Below are 15,838 nucleotides of genomic sequence, written 5' to 3' on the forward strand. Positions count from 1 at the left end.
ACTTTCCATATGTGTAGATAGTAGAGCATGGAAGAGAGCCTGGTGAGGTAGAGTTTTATAAGATGACCCATACTCACCGAGATGGCAGCTTTGTCCGGGACGAGTCGAGAGATATAGTTGTATGTATTCATTTTTTATTTAATCATAAATTTTTTATTAATTTTACTTCTTTTAAATTATTAATGTGACTGTTTATTTTTTTGAGAGAGATGTAGGAAAGAGCTACAAATCTTATTTCAGAGCGCGTCGGGGAGTCATCATCATCCGACGCGGCCAGTCGCGTCGAGGCTCAGGTCTATGCAGAATTGATGGGCCCAGAACGTTATGGACGCGTGAGGGGTTACGGTATCGGAGTTACCCCCACTCAGCTGTCTGCAGTGAGCCGATATACCCAAGATGCCAGACAAGGTACTAGCACTGCAGAGGTTTGTAGTTTGAAGACAGAGATGGCACAGATAAAGCAGTCATATGAGACAAGGATAGAGGAGATGAGGCAGAGTCATATGACTGATATGGCGGAGTTGAAGCAGAGCCAAGAGTTGAAGATACAATCTTTGCAGGATCAGCTTGACCATATTTCATCTTTTTTGCAGAGATTTGCTCCTCCGGTACATAACTAAATATATTTGAATATTTTATATAATTATAATGTATTCTTGTATGAGCGTGATGATTTTCGTATTTTTCTTGTAGGTTGATGATACTTCATCTACTCGTAGAGATGATGATGCCGTCGATCCTTGATACATATCGTAGATTGTGTACTTAGGAATTTGAGATGTATATTTTTAAAATGTTTTTGAAGTACAATGTAATCAAATATTATAATATGAATGTAATCAAAGTTCTTGTTTGTGACGTGTATTTTGTTATATATGTGATTTAGTGTATTTGTTTTGTTAGAATATAATGTGTACAGGGTATTAAAAATTACTTTTAAAAGCGTCGGCAAAAGCGACCGGCACAACACGGGAAAACTGGCACGCCTTTGAAGTTTGCCGATGCTTAAAAGCGTCGGCACAACACTGGGAACTGGCACGCCTTTGAAGTTTGCCGACGCTTAAAAGCGTCGGCACAACACTGGGAACTGGCACGCCTTTGAAGTTTGCCGACGCTTAAAAGCGCCGGCTAACGCCACAGTTAACGACGCTTAAAAGCGTCGGCATAGGCCACATTAGCCGACGCTTAAAAGCGTCGGCATAGACCGCCGACGCTTTCTTCACGCGTCGGCCTAAACCGGCCCCACGCCCACCTGCCCGACGTCGGAGCCACGCTTTGGGGAGCGTGGGTGAGAAATTCGCCGACGCTTAAAAGCGTCGGTATAGGTGAAATATAGTGCCGGGAGATATCAATTATTTTGTAGTGTCCGGAAGTTTCACTTGGAATAACCTATCTTTGGTTCTACTGTCCTTGTATTCTCTTATCCTTTTTAATCTTATTAGCTACATTCATTGTGTGTGGGTGGCCGTTGTAAATAAATAAATAAAAAAATAAAAATCACTGCACCAGTACTACGATTGGATAGAACCTATAAGCATCGAAGACACGGCAATAAAACCAGTTTATTTCAAGTTTGTAAGCGTTTGCCAAAAAAAAATCACTCCCTGGTTTTCTCTAATTTTTTTTTTAAAAAAAATTACACCCTGCTGCCTTTGGCCCATTGCTCTCCCTTGTTCCCAAATGGCGGCCAAGGCTTCCCGGGACTGTCCGGCGACACGAGCATGTCGATCGCTGGGCCTCCGCCGCGCTGCACCACCAGCACCGATGCCGTGGCCTCGAAGTCGGTCGACGCCAGCAGGTCCCCGATAGGTCCCAGCTCCGGGAACTCGCTCCAATCGTTCAGCCCCTCAATCAGCCGCGACTCCATGTTCTGTCCCCGCCCCACCACAAAGAGGTCATGGCCACTTTCCTCCACCCTCTGGATCGCCGCCACCGTCTCCTCCGCGTTGGTAGCAACCACCTCCTCGTACTCCACCATTCCCCTGCCCCACCTCGCCTGGAACTCACCCAAGGAATCCTCGTCCAGTCGCTGCTCCCTCTCCCCCTCCGTCATCACCGTCAGCACCCTCTCGGCCTTAGGTGACCCCGCTGTCGCTGCCGCCGCCCCCAGGCGGTGGTGGTGCTGTTGTTGTCGGCTCTTCCCGCCCCCGTACATGAAGCGAATCACCTTGAGGTTGATCTTAGGGTGCCCAGCCATGCGTCCCGCGAATGCCAGAGCCTCCCGGTCATCGGCCCCACCGAAGAAGAGCAGCGCCACCCGGTGCCCTGACGTGCGACGGTCGCCTGCTCCCAGGCCCCGGTCGATAAAGATGCCAACGGAGCACGGGGCGGCTGCGAGGACGGCCTGGTTGAGGCTGCGAATCGCTTGGTGGACCACCTCCATGCCACCGTCGACGGTCTGGTGCTTGTGGAAGGGGAGAAGGATGAGCGCCGCGTGACGGTCCACGGCCACGGCAATGATGTCCTCGTGCATGGTGGCGTAGGGAGAGACGGCGGTGTGGCACTGGGCTGTGACGCCGCCGGCATGCTGCTCGTAGCTCTCGAAGACGTGGTTGATGGCGTCGGACTGGGCCTGGATGCGGCCGAGAGCCGGGAGGTGCTGCTGGTGGTGGGGGTCCTTGGCGGCGGCGGGGGGGGCAGCAGAGTTGACGGCGAGCATGGCGGCGGCACGGCCGGTGAGCTCGACAAGGTGGAGGGCATCGACGTAGATTGGGGAGCGCTTCGTCGGGTGGGAGATGTCGAGGAGGGAGACAAAGGAGGGGGCCTCACGAGGGGTATGGACGCAAACCAGGATGCGGAGCTCAGAGTCCGGGTTGGTCCACCAGATGGTCCGCCGTTTGTAGGACACCAGCCGTCGTACCGGCTTTACCACCACCGTCAACAGCGGGCTCACCGTCGCCGTCAACAGCATCGACATGAGTACCAGTATGGTGAAGGTCTGGCCCTCGATGACCTACAGTGCACATGGTGGGGATAGAAGAAATAGAATGAAAGTTGGATTCGAACGTAATAACATGAGCATATAAAAGAAATTTCCTACACTAGAAAATAACTTTGAACATTTCTCAACTTTAAATTTTAAATATTGAACAAACACAAACATTTTTCTGATAACCATTTTATACTATATTTTTCAGGTAACTTTCATTTATTAGATTTTTCCTAATCATCATTCTTTTGGTCGGATTAAAACTATCCTCGAAGAAGAAATTGGATAATTACGTTGTTAGTGCTGAAACAAAATATTCAATATAGGCTGTATTTTATTTGCAAAGATAGAAGTCATAAATGGTACCAATTTTGTATTTCGGTCCATGTTCCTATTTGATAACTAATTTTTGGATGCATAGATAAATAATATTTCAATAGATATCAAATTTTCATAAATGATATAAAACTACGCATAGGGGACGTAGATATCACTTTCAAATTTGTGCCTAGGTAATAACATAATTTTTTTCATATATTCGATTTATGAATATATGCTGCACCAAAAATATATTGATAGAAAATATTAACTATTATTTTTTACATAAGATATTTTATATAGTGTAATATAATGTATAATTTTTCTATTATTAATATGAACCTTTTATTATTATAATACGTGACTGTAGTTATCATATACAGTCAATAAAATAACTATATTTCATGATATATTTTATGTTAAATATTAGAAATACGTATCAGTATATTAATAATATCAGAAATATAATATATTATAATAATTTGACATTATAAATTCATATTATAATATAAGAAAGCCTAAGTTATACAGTGCATGTCTCGGTTATGCATGTACATGTTTGTCTCTGGCAATGTTAAGGAGGACCAGCTCGATGACCCCCTTGGAGTTCATAAGAAGTCCCACGGACAAGCCGTCATGGAGAGGCATCTTGCACAAAGCGGCCATGAGCATACTCGCCAGAACCTTGGCCGCTGCGGAGAAGAGCACCATCAGCACCAACCACGCCACCCCGTCCCAATTCTTGATGGTAGACAAGTCCGTCCGGAGCCCGCTGATCACTAAGAACAATGGCATCAGCAGCCCGTCCACCAGGTCCCCCGCTTTCTCGGCGATGGCCTCCCCGAAGGGTCCGTTGGGCACCATGATGCCGAGCGTGAAGGCCCCGTAGATGCCGTGCATGCCGATGCTGTCCGTGATGAATGCCGCTGCCAGGACACCCACCAACATCCCGGACAAGTGTAGCTCGTTCGCCTCCTCACCCACCGGCGCCTGTCGCGCCACCCACAGCACCACCGGCCGCACGAGGATTCGGCACATCACGTAGAAAGCGATCGCCGACAGCACCGAAAATATCGATTTCTCCACCTCCGAGTCGGTCTGCGCGAGCGCCACCGCCGTCGCCAGCAGCATCCATGACACGATGTCGTTGAGGCCGGCGCAGGAGAGCGCGATCCGGCCGACGTCCGAGCCGATCAGCTTCATCTCCGCGAGGATTCGGGTCAGCACCGAGAAGGCGGTGACGGTGACGGCGACGCCGATAAAGGCGAGGAACGCCTCTCGGTGGGTGCTCTCGTGGAGAAGGTCGTGGACGATGGGAGCCATCTTTGACGAGATGGCGAGCGGCGGCAGGACGCAAGCCGCGGTGAACCCTAACGACCGGGGTCCCCCGCTGCTGAGTGACTCGAGCTCGACCACCTCGAGGCCCACCAAGAAGGTGGAGTAGATGAGGCCGATATGGGCGATGGCGTTGAGGGTTACCAGGCTCCACAAAGGGAAGGTGGTGAGCCCGAAACCCGGGATCCGTCCCATCACCGACGGGCCCAGCACGAACCCACCCTGCACCATTGGGTATATCAATTACAGCATGCATGTAGACAAGCACGAGCGTGCGATTGTGTGCGTGTGCGTGGTGGGGTTGTGGAAATATTTTAAAATCTTTTACCTATATTCCAAGTATTTTGAAATATATAATTTCAATAAAATAATATAATATGCTGATTTTTGGAAAGACTTGATGCACGGATAGGGACATCTAGATATAGATTTTTTTATATACAATTATAGCTTAGATTTTCGATTTGCAACTTGAATTATTGAAATTTGTGCTGGGTGTAAAATATTCAATTTACACCATGTGTATATTACAACAATAGCTGATATACATGGGCATACGTTATGCACATTTGAGTTAAACAAAATAAAGTAAATTAAAATTAAATTACATTACTTACAAGCTATAGAAATGAATTTAAATAGAAAAGTAATATCATGTTTGATAAAGTATTTTTGTGCAAGCATGATTTAATTTGGAAGAAATATTTTCATATCTTTATCATGTTGTCTATTTTGATGCAATATTCTAATTTTTTCACATGTTATCTTTCCTCTTTTACTAGTCGGGAGATATTATATATTATGCGAAAAAGGCCAAGTTTGGTTAAAAAAACACCATCATACATAATCTGAAGAAGTTATTTCTCAAGTTCGAAATTTTGAATTTGCTATATACGTGTGTGCATGGGTATATATATTTAAGTAATTAAGAGAAACGAAAAGATTTAATTTACCAAGATCTCGGAGATGTAACGAGGTTGGCGGAGGGGGCGGAGGAGGAAGTTGATGGTGCGGGTGGTGGCGATGATGAGAATGCATTGGAGGAGGAAGAGAGGGAAGGAGTATGCTAATGGGTTCTCGTCATGCCAGATGCTGTTGTGCATGGTCGTGGTTCCGGCATAGCAAACAAGGGGAGTAAACTCTGCCTTTCCTCCATGGGAACTTAGAAAGTCGACCGGCGAGCTGCTCGCATACGTCGAATTGCTCATCGATAACTTCCGTTAACCAGCAACCTTGTTGTCGGGGAACGGAGCGCTTTTGGAGTGCAAGCGGCCCTTGTGTTTGGGGGAGGGGAAAGAGAGGGGGTGCAAACGTTGGAAGAGGCGAGAAATAATGCTATTCTTTTGCCGAGTTTGGAAGAGGGGAGAGAAGGGGGTGCAAACAATGGGAGAGAGTGGTCTTTGGGGTTGGCAGAGGCGAGAAGTAATGCTATTCTTTTGCCTGATTAGACCGTGCTTGAGGTTTGTCTTTACGGCGACTTTGTAGGTGGCGTGTGCTTTGGGTCAAAACAGCCCTTTGGTCAAATGTATTTAATCATCAATAAAAATTCGTTACTCGTGGAGCTGACGGTCGTCCACCGAGAGTCATTGGTTAAGGACGTCAAAGCTGTCGTCCCCATTGAAGCTTGCATTGGAGATTTCTTGCTGTTGGGAATAGGCCTGAAATGAGCAAAGTGGCAAATAGATTCATTTTTTAGCAAAAGAAAAAAAAAAATCATGTCGGATGCTAGCTTCATGGAGATGCATGAGGTTACTGGTTAGATGCGTGAGACATGGAAAAGCGTGACTGAAAAAAGTGCCATTTCACAAATATATTTTTAGTTGGGTAGAGTAGTAACGTTGGTTGGTTGGTTTATGAGTTTTATTTTATATGTTACTAGCAATCATACATGTGAAAACCACATCATAGAAAACCTCGGATAAAGGCCGCGATCATGGAGATCTTGGGAGTAGGCAAGCGGGAGAGTATGTTGACATATCTGGGCGTGCTGATACTTGGACGACGATTACGTAGAAGAGACATTTCCTCTCTTGAGCTCAACATTAGACGCAGGATTGAGAGGTGGCAGATGCACACACTTTCCATGATGGACAGAGTCACATTGGTACGGTCAGTACTTAGTTCTATTCCAATATATCTTTTGTCCAACTCTATTCTCCCTGAAGCCTCGTTGAGGTCAGTTGAGCGGCTCATTAGGCATTTCATCTGGGGGAGGCGTGGTGACAGAGGCAATATCCATCTAGTGGCATGGGATGTGGTTTGTCAGCCGGTCAGGCATGGTGGCTTGAAAGTGCTGTCGTTGGTGGCGAGACGGGAGGCGTTGGTTATGCGGCTTGCAGCTAGTTTTATATTGGAGTCCAAGAGTTTATGGTCCTCCCTGATGAGGGCTAAGTATGATGCACTGACGGTTGGTGTTAGGGCAAGGCGACTCCATTCCCTTATCTGGATGGAGTTTGTGCTAGAGCTCCATTGGTGCCTCCGGCAATCCGGTGGGCCATCGGGACGGAACGTCGGTGGACGTTCCTGAGGATAGCTGGACGATTGAGCTACCGATTAGTAGACTACCGACCATGGTGGACTCGGGCAGACTGATGGGACACAGGGTTTATGATTTGCTGGTCCCATGTGAGGGGAGATGGGATGAGGATATGATATGGGTGACTTTTGGGGAGCAGTTGGTGGAGAGGATTTTAGCCTTACCGATTTTGTCCCGGGTGGAGCCAGACAGATTGGTCTGGCTACCGACAGGCCGGTCGAGGGTACGTGCCAGAGATATTCATGCTTGGGCTAGTAGGGAGTCGGATAGGCAGATTGATGGTAGTTGGATATGGAGGATGAGGGTGCATCCCCGGATGGCAATTTTTCTTTGGAAGGCGGCCTGGGGCTGCCTTCCGACCAGGAGTATGTTGGCCAGGCGGGAGATGAGGATGGCTTCGCTTTGTGAGGTGTGCTTGGATGCTGAGGAGACTATTAGCCATATACTTCTTTGATACCCTACAACTGTGTAGTGTTGGAGATGTGCATCTACACTACTCCCTCCATTGTGGGAGTCGCTGGAGGATATGCTCCGGTATCTGAGTGAGTCTATTTGGAGGCCGAGCGCTGCAGAGACATGTACTCTAGCGGCTTACTTAGCCTATCACATATGATTGGACAAGAATGATCATCTGTTCGAAGGCGAGCGATCATCCCCACGGGCTGCGATGGAGAGTAAAGCTGCAAATGGGTCGGGTCGACCCGGGACCCGACCCGACCCGACCCGCTTTAGACCCGACCCGACCCGAATTTTAGGACCCGCGGGGCCGGGTCGGGTCCTAAATTTAGACCCGATCTATTTTTCGGGTCGGGTCGGGTCCATCCAATCTTGATCCGGGACCCGACCCGACCCGTTACTATATAAAGCTAAATGCCTAAATCCTGCCTTCTCGCCTTCGGCCGCCCACGTGGTCCTACTCAGGCGCCGTACTGCATTCTCCAGTCCACTGTCCATTCTCCATCAGTCCGTCGTTGTCCGTCTCCATTCTCTCGATCTCTTCTCTAGAGACTTCTTCCTTGGACGCTGGTTCTCTTCCCCTGTTCCACTTACCATCCGATCTTTCATCCTTGAGGGTTTTGAGGTTCTTCGGTTCTTCCATCCACCGATCACTATAGGTACTCCATGAGTCTGTCCATCTCTATTCTCTTCTCTAGCAACTTCTTCTCTGGTTCTCCGCCACATTCCATCTAGTCTTTGAGGGTTTTGAGGTTCTTCAGTTCTTCCATCCACCGACCCCCGTTCCTTAGGGTTTCCAGGTTTTCTTCTATTGACTAAACTACTAGCCTACCCATTCACACCTTTGCCGCTTCCATCAACTGATCAACCAACTCCGAGCGGTGAGAGCCTGAAATCTTGCTGCATGGGAAAGATTGACCTCTAAGGCTCTAAATCCCTCTAGATCGACAGACTCCGAGCTTCTTTCCTCAACGATCTAGTCTTCCTCAAACCCTAACTCCCTCAAAAGTTAAAACCTCCATCAGCTTCTTCAAGATACCTCATCTCAAAGACTAAAACCCTTTCTATTCCGATTTCTCTCCTCTGTCTCTTGATTTTCCATCCTTTCAGCAAGAACTAGAGAATCTCCAAGGAAGAGAAGAAGAAGATGCACGGTAAGATCAACTTCTTTTTTATTTTTCATCTTTTTATATTTTTTCTCTCTCTTTTTTTTTTTCTCAATATAGTTTTGATTTGCTCGATCTACTGCAGTGTGGTGTGGATCCCTCTGCGAAGAAAGACTGGTAAGACCGTAAGAGTGGTGCTGCAGCAGCCACTGTGGCTCCTTCCATTTCCACTGCCCTGCAGCCCAAAAAACCAAAAGAAAAAGCTAAGCCACTATCTTTTTTTTTTTTTTTTTAGTTCGTTTTCTCTTAAAAAAATAATCTTACTATTTATGAAAATGTTAATTAATTAATTTGAGTTTTTTACCCGATTTCGGATGGGAAAGGGGAGGGGGGCCGCCCATTTCTTTAGCCGTCCCATCATCATTAAGGGCGACATGATATTCGCCACGTGTCATAGATGCCATTTACCCGGACCCGACTAGATCCGGACCCGACCCGACTCGAATGACCCATCGGGGTAGGTATGGACCCGACCCGACCCGATCCGTTTTTCAACCGGGTCAGGTCTGGGTCCAAAATTAGGACCCGAACATGCAACCGGGTCGGATCGGGGTCACCTAGGACCCGACCCAACCCGACCCATTTGCAGCCCTAATGGAGAGAGCCCTACGGCAGGCGGTGGAGATATCTATGATGGCCACATCAACACCACCTGGGAGGGCCAGGGATATCTGGGGTACATGTATTGTTGTTTCAGCATCCAGGTTCAGTTACTTCTCTTGGGTACCCCCACCTCTTAGTTATCTTAAGGTGAATTTTGATGGTGGCATGGTGGAGGATGGCGCCTCTTGGGGCGTGGATTTTGTGATCAAGGACCAGGAGGCAGTTTTATTGTAGCTGGAGGACGGAGCACACCTGGTATGACGGTCGTGAGAGCGAAGCTGCGGGCAACTTGGGAGGGCATTTTATATGCGAGACAGGTGCTGGGGGCCGATAGCCTTTTTCTTGAGGGTGATTCTTTCATGGTGATTGACTGGATACGAGGAGTAGATACGTATGAGGATGAACACCCTCTGATACAGGACACACAGATTGGTGCGGAAGCTGACCTCCTGTCAGATTGCTTTTGTATATCGGGAGGCAAATAGTGCAGCAGACTGGGTCGCCTCTTATATTGCCCGGCATACTGGAGAGGTTCTTTGGACTAGCCTAGATTGCATCCCACACTCTTTATTTTGTTTACTTTTTTTTGATATGCCAGGCTGTATTCACGTTAAAGGTATATGAAATGAAATACTATTTTAATAAAAAAAAACCACATTCTAGAGAATGGAGAAGAAGGAGCGAGTTAACCTCTTATATGGCCAACCATTTCGGAGATACTTTTTGGGTGGGGGAGAGAGAGTTATCCGGTGTGCTCTGAAACTTGTTATTTTTCAACTTTTTTAAGTGTATTCTTATCCGCACTGTATGATTCGTCCGTCCTAGGAAAAAAAAGAATGAGCAAGTTTAATCATTTTATTAGGAGTCAAATTAAAGAAAGGGATACAAAATCTACTTTATTTAGGAGTTTTGGAAGAGAGGTATGATGGGAAAGAAGGCGAGAGTTCTAAGTCCATGATAGCGAGACAACTCATTTTAAGGATAAGAATGATTTTCTTGAATAAAAAATTGACAAATGGATCCAAGAAAAATTATCTCTTGATTTTGATACTATTATTTTTGTGAGGATTACTAGTACAAGGGTGTGTACGTTTTCATCACCTACATGTCATATAGTCTTCATACATGTGTTTCTTTTTTTTTTGTGAATGGACTTAATACATGTGTTTTGACTAGTCAAATAATGCGACTGGAAAATACAAGCTTCCCACTTCCCGGCTGGTTTAACCTATTCCATCCCAACTCCAATATTCTCATCCATCTACCCAGTGTTCTACCCTAACTCCCGCGTCCATCCTCCCGCCGTTCCTTAAGCCAACAAGATGCCTTATAGTTATCCTTGATAAAGTGTAGACACGAGGAGATTGTTGTCTCCATCAAAAGTGTTTTAAAAGATCATCACTAAAGACATAAATTTTAGCAACAAATTATAAATTATCACCAGTGATTTGACCAATATCGACTTTGATAACAAAATTATATCAGCATAATATATTATTACTAAAAATATAGATGTCATTAGACGAATTTATAAGTTTGTCATTAAAGATGTACATCTACAGTTACCTATTTAAAATATTATTACTAAAGACATAAGTTTTAATGATGAATCATAAAATCATTATTAGTGAGTTGACCAAAAATAATTTTGGTGCTAAAAGTATTTTTCTACCTTAAAAAAGTTCTATTAAATGATTATTTTTTTGTGACAAAATGAGAAATAGTTCCAAAAATATATATATTTTGTGCATTTTATTTCGTCATTAAAGGTACAAACAAAAATAGTTTATTATAATCATTCATCAGTAAATACAGAGTTTTTTGTAACTAGATTTATATTTTGCCACTAAAAGTCCATCACTAAAATTCAGAATTCTCGTGATAACATAGCATCAACAACATACTTTATCTCTGGCCGCGAAGATTAGATTTCTCATGACAACGTTTCTTGCTTCCATGCCTCACTTTGACCTTTCTATTTTTTTTTGATAATATTTGATTATAATTTAACAAAATCTCACTAAATCATAACGGTTTATGGTTAGATAGCAGAAGATCTAATTCCCAATATTTAGATGCGCATCGTAGAGAATCTCTCCCGTGGGCGCCAGCCCTATCCCCCTCCATCCATTTATCGGCACACGAGGCAAGAGAAACCGGCGTGCGCGCAGAAATAAACCGGAGAATTTCACCTACCCCTGCTACTGTCTCAGATTAAAGATTAATTAAAATACGCTTGGATGGATCTCTTACATCAGCTGTCGCACTGCCCCGGTTTCTTCCCATCGTGTCGGTTCCTACTTCCCTTTTCCACATGGGACACCATCCATTTCTCCTTTTAGACTTTGCTTTTTAGCTTTCTCCTCCCGTTCTCTTCTGCTACTATTCTCCTCTCCCTTTGCCCTCTCGAAGGTGCGAAGATGCTGAAGCGACTGCTAACGAAGAGCAAGAAGAAGGCCCCCTCGGCCCTCTCGACCTTAGATCGTCTCCACGAGGTAATTATTCCCCTCTCTCTTTTTTCGGTGGTTTCTTTTCTTCGTTCCTTTTTGTGTGGGGAACTAAAAGAGGGGGTCAAATCCATTTTTTTAAAAAGGAATTTTGTTGTTGTTTTTAGTTTCCGGAATAGTAAAAGCGCCCATGGGCTCTTTTTATTTTATTTTGGCTCCCGTATGTGGAGGCTAAAAGATTTGTTGCATAAGTGAAATTTGAAGATTTCTTTGGTTGTGGAGAGGTACAGAGATCCAGTTTTCAAGACAAGTTGGTCCGTTTGGCTGTGATTTTTGTTCTTTCAGGAAGAAAATCTTTTCTTTTTGGGTTTTTTTTTTTCGCGCATTTGATTTGGTGGCCATGGCAATTATTTGATTGTTAGATCGCATGGTGGTTTTGGTTGATATTTAGGGAGACCAGCTTTTCTGTACCTGCCCGAGTATTCAACTTTACTTTCATGAACAAGTTAAAGGTGTCGTGCTCTTGCACTTCCAAAAGAAGCCAAAGAGAAGATGATAAAGCTCCGACTGTAAGCTACAGTATGCAGGAAAAGGATTGAAGGATGTGGATAGAACTTTGAAAACCAGTCTAGATGTAATTTAACGCTTGCATGTTAACTGAATTTTTATTTGTTTTTGTTGTTCAAAAAGATGATAGGAAGAGGATGAACTAATTGCTTACTTTTGCAATGATTTGGGGAGAAGTGTATTAAATGCTCAGTGCAAGTCACCAGCTAATTTTGCAAGCAGTAGCTCTTATTATCATCTATTTTCTGTCTACAAGCCTCTGTTTCCCCCTTCCAAACGCCTCTTTTATCTGAAGTTATAACTTATGATTATTCTTTTTTCTTTCAGCTGCTCGAAACGTTGGAGAAGAAAGAGCATGTTCTTCAAAAGAAAATCTCTATAGAAGTAGAAAAGGCTAAGGATTACACAAAAGTGAAAAATAAAAAAGGTATGTGCGTCTATCATTTTTATAACATCAGAGATAATTTACTCATAATGTTAAAAATTCAGAGATGTTTTTTCATTTAGGAAGTATGGTTTCCTTGCCTTGTATGTGAAGGCATGACAGTCATAATTCGTAGAGTGCATGTACATGGTCACTGTAGTAGCTACCTATGTGAAAAATAATTGTGATTAAATTATCAGAGAATTGGTTATCCAACTTGTATGGCAAACATTTGTGTAATGTATTTCAACTGCACTATTTAACCTTGCTGTGGATCACAAAATCCATTCTGTTTCTTGCTACTAAAGTTAATAGTACCAAGAATGTGATTGCTGTCCAAAGATGTCCTTGAAACATGGTATATAATATCGTACTGAACCATCCGGTTTGACATTATTTACTGTCTACTACTTACGAGAGAAGCGAAGTAACTAGCTAAACAAAACATCCAAGGCCAACCATAATTTTGGAGGGTCTTTTCTCCTTAGTTACATAGTGTACAACATAGTCTAAGGAAACATCTCTAAAGAGCAAGGTTTTTAAGTGCCTTTGGCATGGGGTGTATCAATAGGCATGTACCTGTGCCATGCTGAAGCATGTTTGGAGCCATGTCAAAAAGATGAAAAAGAGAGGACCTAAAAGTTTAAAAATTTCTATCTTGATGAAAAGAAACTAAGAAAATATTTGAAAGGTTGCCATGCCAACCTAGGGCCAGTGTAGATACTGGCTTGACGTGGTCCATTCCGACTGGCAGTTGGTGGCACTTGCTGTGGAGTCAGTTAATTGTTCTTTTATCACATCTTCACAACTTATTTTGCAAAAGCAGCTTTTGCTTTCTTGCAGCTGCTATTCAATGCTTAAAGAAAAAGAAGTTATATGAAGCACAGATAGAACAGCTGGGGAAATTCCAGTTGCGAGTTCATGATCAGGTATAAGTATTAGATGTAAACCAGAATTCTTTTCATTGCACAACTATTACTTGATATAAATATATTATGCATTTGTATGCAGATGATTACGCTCGAAGGGGCAAAGGCAACTACAGACACCATAGATGCTTTGCGAACAGGATCATCTGCTGTTAAGTCCATTCAACAGTCGCTGTAAGCTTTCATTTGCTTCTGACCTCCAAAATTGGGTTTTGTTAAGTGAACAATTTACATATTAATCCATTCAGTAGGACTTGTATTTGCATTGGCTGAACGAAGTTCTCAAATTAAGCTTCTATAATATCCAAGTCACTATTTGAATCGATATGGCAGAGGAATTCAATTATGCTCATCCATTGAGGTTCTTTGCTGCATGCTTCCCGTTGATTCTAAACACTTGGTTAAGTGGCTCACCGTAAATAGTGTTGTGTTTTACTTTCCAAACCATTTAAGAAATGAATTTTGTTCTATGAGCTTTACAAATTTCATAGATTTTATCTATTTTTTTAATGAAGCTGACATGCTTGCTCCTTATCAATTTCACAACACGCCAATCTATGAATGTATATAGTTGCATTCCTTTGAAATGAGCTGCACTCTCAATATGCTCATGCAATTCCATTTGTTAAAGATATGGGACAAGCATTATGAGTTCAAGATGCTCATTATGAGTTTAAGCTGAACACTAATCCCAATGTTGGATAGTTTTTCAAGCTGGTGGCCTGGTTCATTGATGAAGCTCTGTTAACATACTATACACCATGCTAGAGAAATAACCCGGCAACAATGATGCAGGAGTGTTGATGATATAGAGAAGACCATGGAACAAGCAAATGAGCATTCAGAAAATATGAGGCAGATACAGGAGGCGCTTGCAACGCCAGTGGGTGCTGCAGCTGACTTTGACGAGGTTTAGCGATGTCTTCTTTTAATTTTTCTTTATAGCTGCACATTTCTTGTAGCATTTCCATTTTATTACATGAACTTAGGGAGAAATTATCACAAAGCAACTCAATTACTGGAACAAACACAGGCAATAGAGTGGACCACAGAAACTGGTCTAAGTAGAGAATGAAAGAACCAAATGATTGTATTTTCATTTGGAAACTTTGCATTAATGATCCTTTTTTTCCCCCATTGGACTTTCATCACCAAAATTTTCATGGTAATTATTTAATTTTAAGAGCTAATCCATGTCATAACCAACAGGATAGGAACAGTTGATATCATTTCAAACAGAAGTTACAATCTTAACGTAGAACTTGATGACTTTTGGACTGCAATCTTGATTTCTGGCAAGGAGGTGTCCTGTTTCCCAAGATTTGAGTTGGATATTGGTTAAATGTACTTAAAATAAGTCAGAAACTTTTCACTCAGTTATATGAAAAAAATCTTGGAACAGGATGAACTTGAAGCTGAGCTTGAAGAGCTTGAAGAAGAAGAATTGGAAGAAGAGATCCTCCAGCCACCTTCTGCAGTCCCTGCAGCACCATTGCCCAATCAGAGTCAACCCAACACGGAATCCCCACATCCAGCCAGTGACGTGGATGAATTGGCTGCACTTCAGGCAGAAATGGCTCTGTAGCTTAAGGATGCATATCGGCATGGGTTTCAAGGTCTCTTCATTTATCTGGCTATCCATCTCAAACCTTGCTTCTGATCCTTATGATATTGGCCCCGACTCTCAGGCTTTGTTGTACATAAATATTAGACAAATAGAACCTGACTAACTACACCTGTATCAATATTGACCTCAATGTATTAATGCTTGAGTAAATGAACTTTGTTGCCTCCTATTACTTTTAACTTGATTTTCTTTTTTCTCTCTCTCTTTCTTACAGGTTTTTTTTATGCACATGCGTGCACTTGTGCTCCTCCTGGATTGCTTTATTTAATTTTTCTGTAGCAAATTTGAGAGTTCTATATAGCAGTTTTCTTTATCAGCTTCCGCAGTAGACTAAGCTTGATGAAGAGAAATTTCAGATAAAATGTTCAACCTTAAAAAAGTGAATTATGATTCTTTATGAATCATAGCATGTAGAATTGTTCTATTCATCTCCAGCTGCTATATCTGGTCTCATGCGTCACCAGAAAAGAATGAGAAAAAAAAGAAAAACAAAATCTCTTA

At 43.4% G+C, this 15,838-nt stretch overlaps 2 protein-coding genes and 1 long non-coding RNA gene across 3 annotated transcripts; 2 read left to right on the forward strand and 1 right to left on the reverse strand.

Annotated features, from left to right (window-relative positions):
* Window positions 1-1,547: 1,547 nt before the first annotated feature.
* On the reverse strand, window positions 1,548-5,928 carry LOC103717901 (cation/H(+) antiporter 15-like). Its single transcript, XM_008806459.3, has 3 exons — window positions 5,536-5,928; window positions 3,803-4,804; window positions 1,548-2,953 (listed from the first exon to the last, which is right to left on the reverse strand). Exons 1-3 carry the CDS (start codon window positions 5,788-5,790, stop codon window positions 1,637-1,639), a joined length of 2,574 nt encoding a protein of 857 aa, XP_008804681.2. The 5' UTR covers window positions 5,791-5,928; the 3' UTR covers window positions 1,548-1,636.
* A 2,213-nt stretch (window positions 5,929-8,141) lies between these two features.
* On the forward strand, window positions 8,142-8,945 carry LOC120110292. Its single transcript, XR_005511162.1, has 2 exons — window positions 8,142-8,728; window positions 8,826-8,945. It is a non-coding gene; the product is annotated as an uncharacterized LOC120110292 (long non-coding RNA).
* A 2,636-nt stretch (window positions 8,946-11,581) lies between these two features.
* LOC103717882 (vacuolar protein sorting-associated protein 32 homolog 2-like) lies at window positions 11,582-15,516 on the forward strand. The gene is made up of 6 exons (XM_008806432.3): window positions 11,582-11,838; window positions 12,685-12,784; window positions 13,625-13,710; window positions 13,793-13,884; window positions 14,506-14,620; window positions 15,113-15,516. Exons 1-6 carry the CDS (start codon window positions 11,764-11,766, stop codon window positions 15,293-15,295), a joined length of 651 nt encoding a protein of 216 aa, XP_008804654.1. The 5' UTR covers window positions 11,582-11,763; the 3' UTR covers window positions 15,296-15,516.
* Window positions 15,517-15,838: the final 322 nt, after the last annotated feature.

This window comes from Phoenix dactylifera, chromosome 3 (assembly GCF_009389715.1).
Source record: "Phoenix dactylifera cultivar Barhee BC4 chromosome 3, palm_55x_up_171113_PBpolish2nd_filt_p, whole genome shotgun sequence".
In the NCBI taxonomy this organism is placed as follows: Eukaryota; Viridiplantae; Streptophyta; class Magnoliopsida; order Arecales; family Arecaceae; genus Phoenix; species Phoenix dactylifera.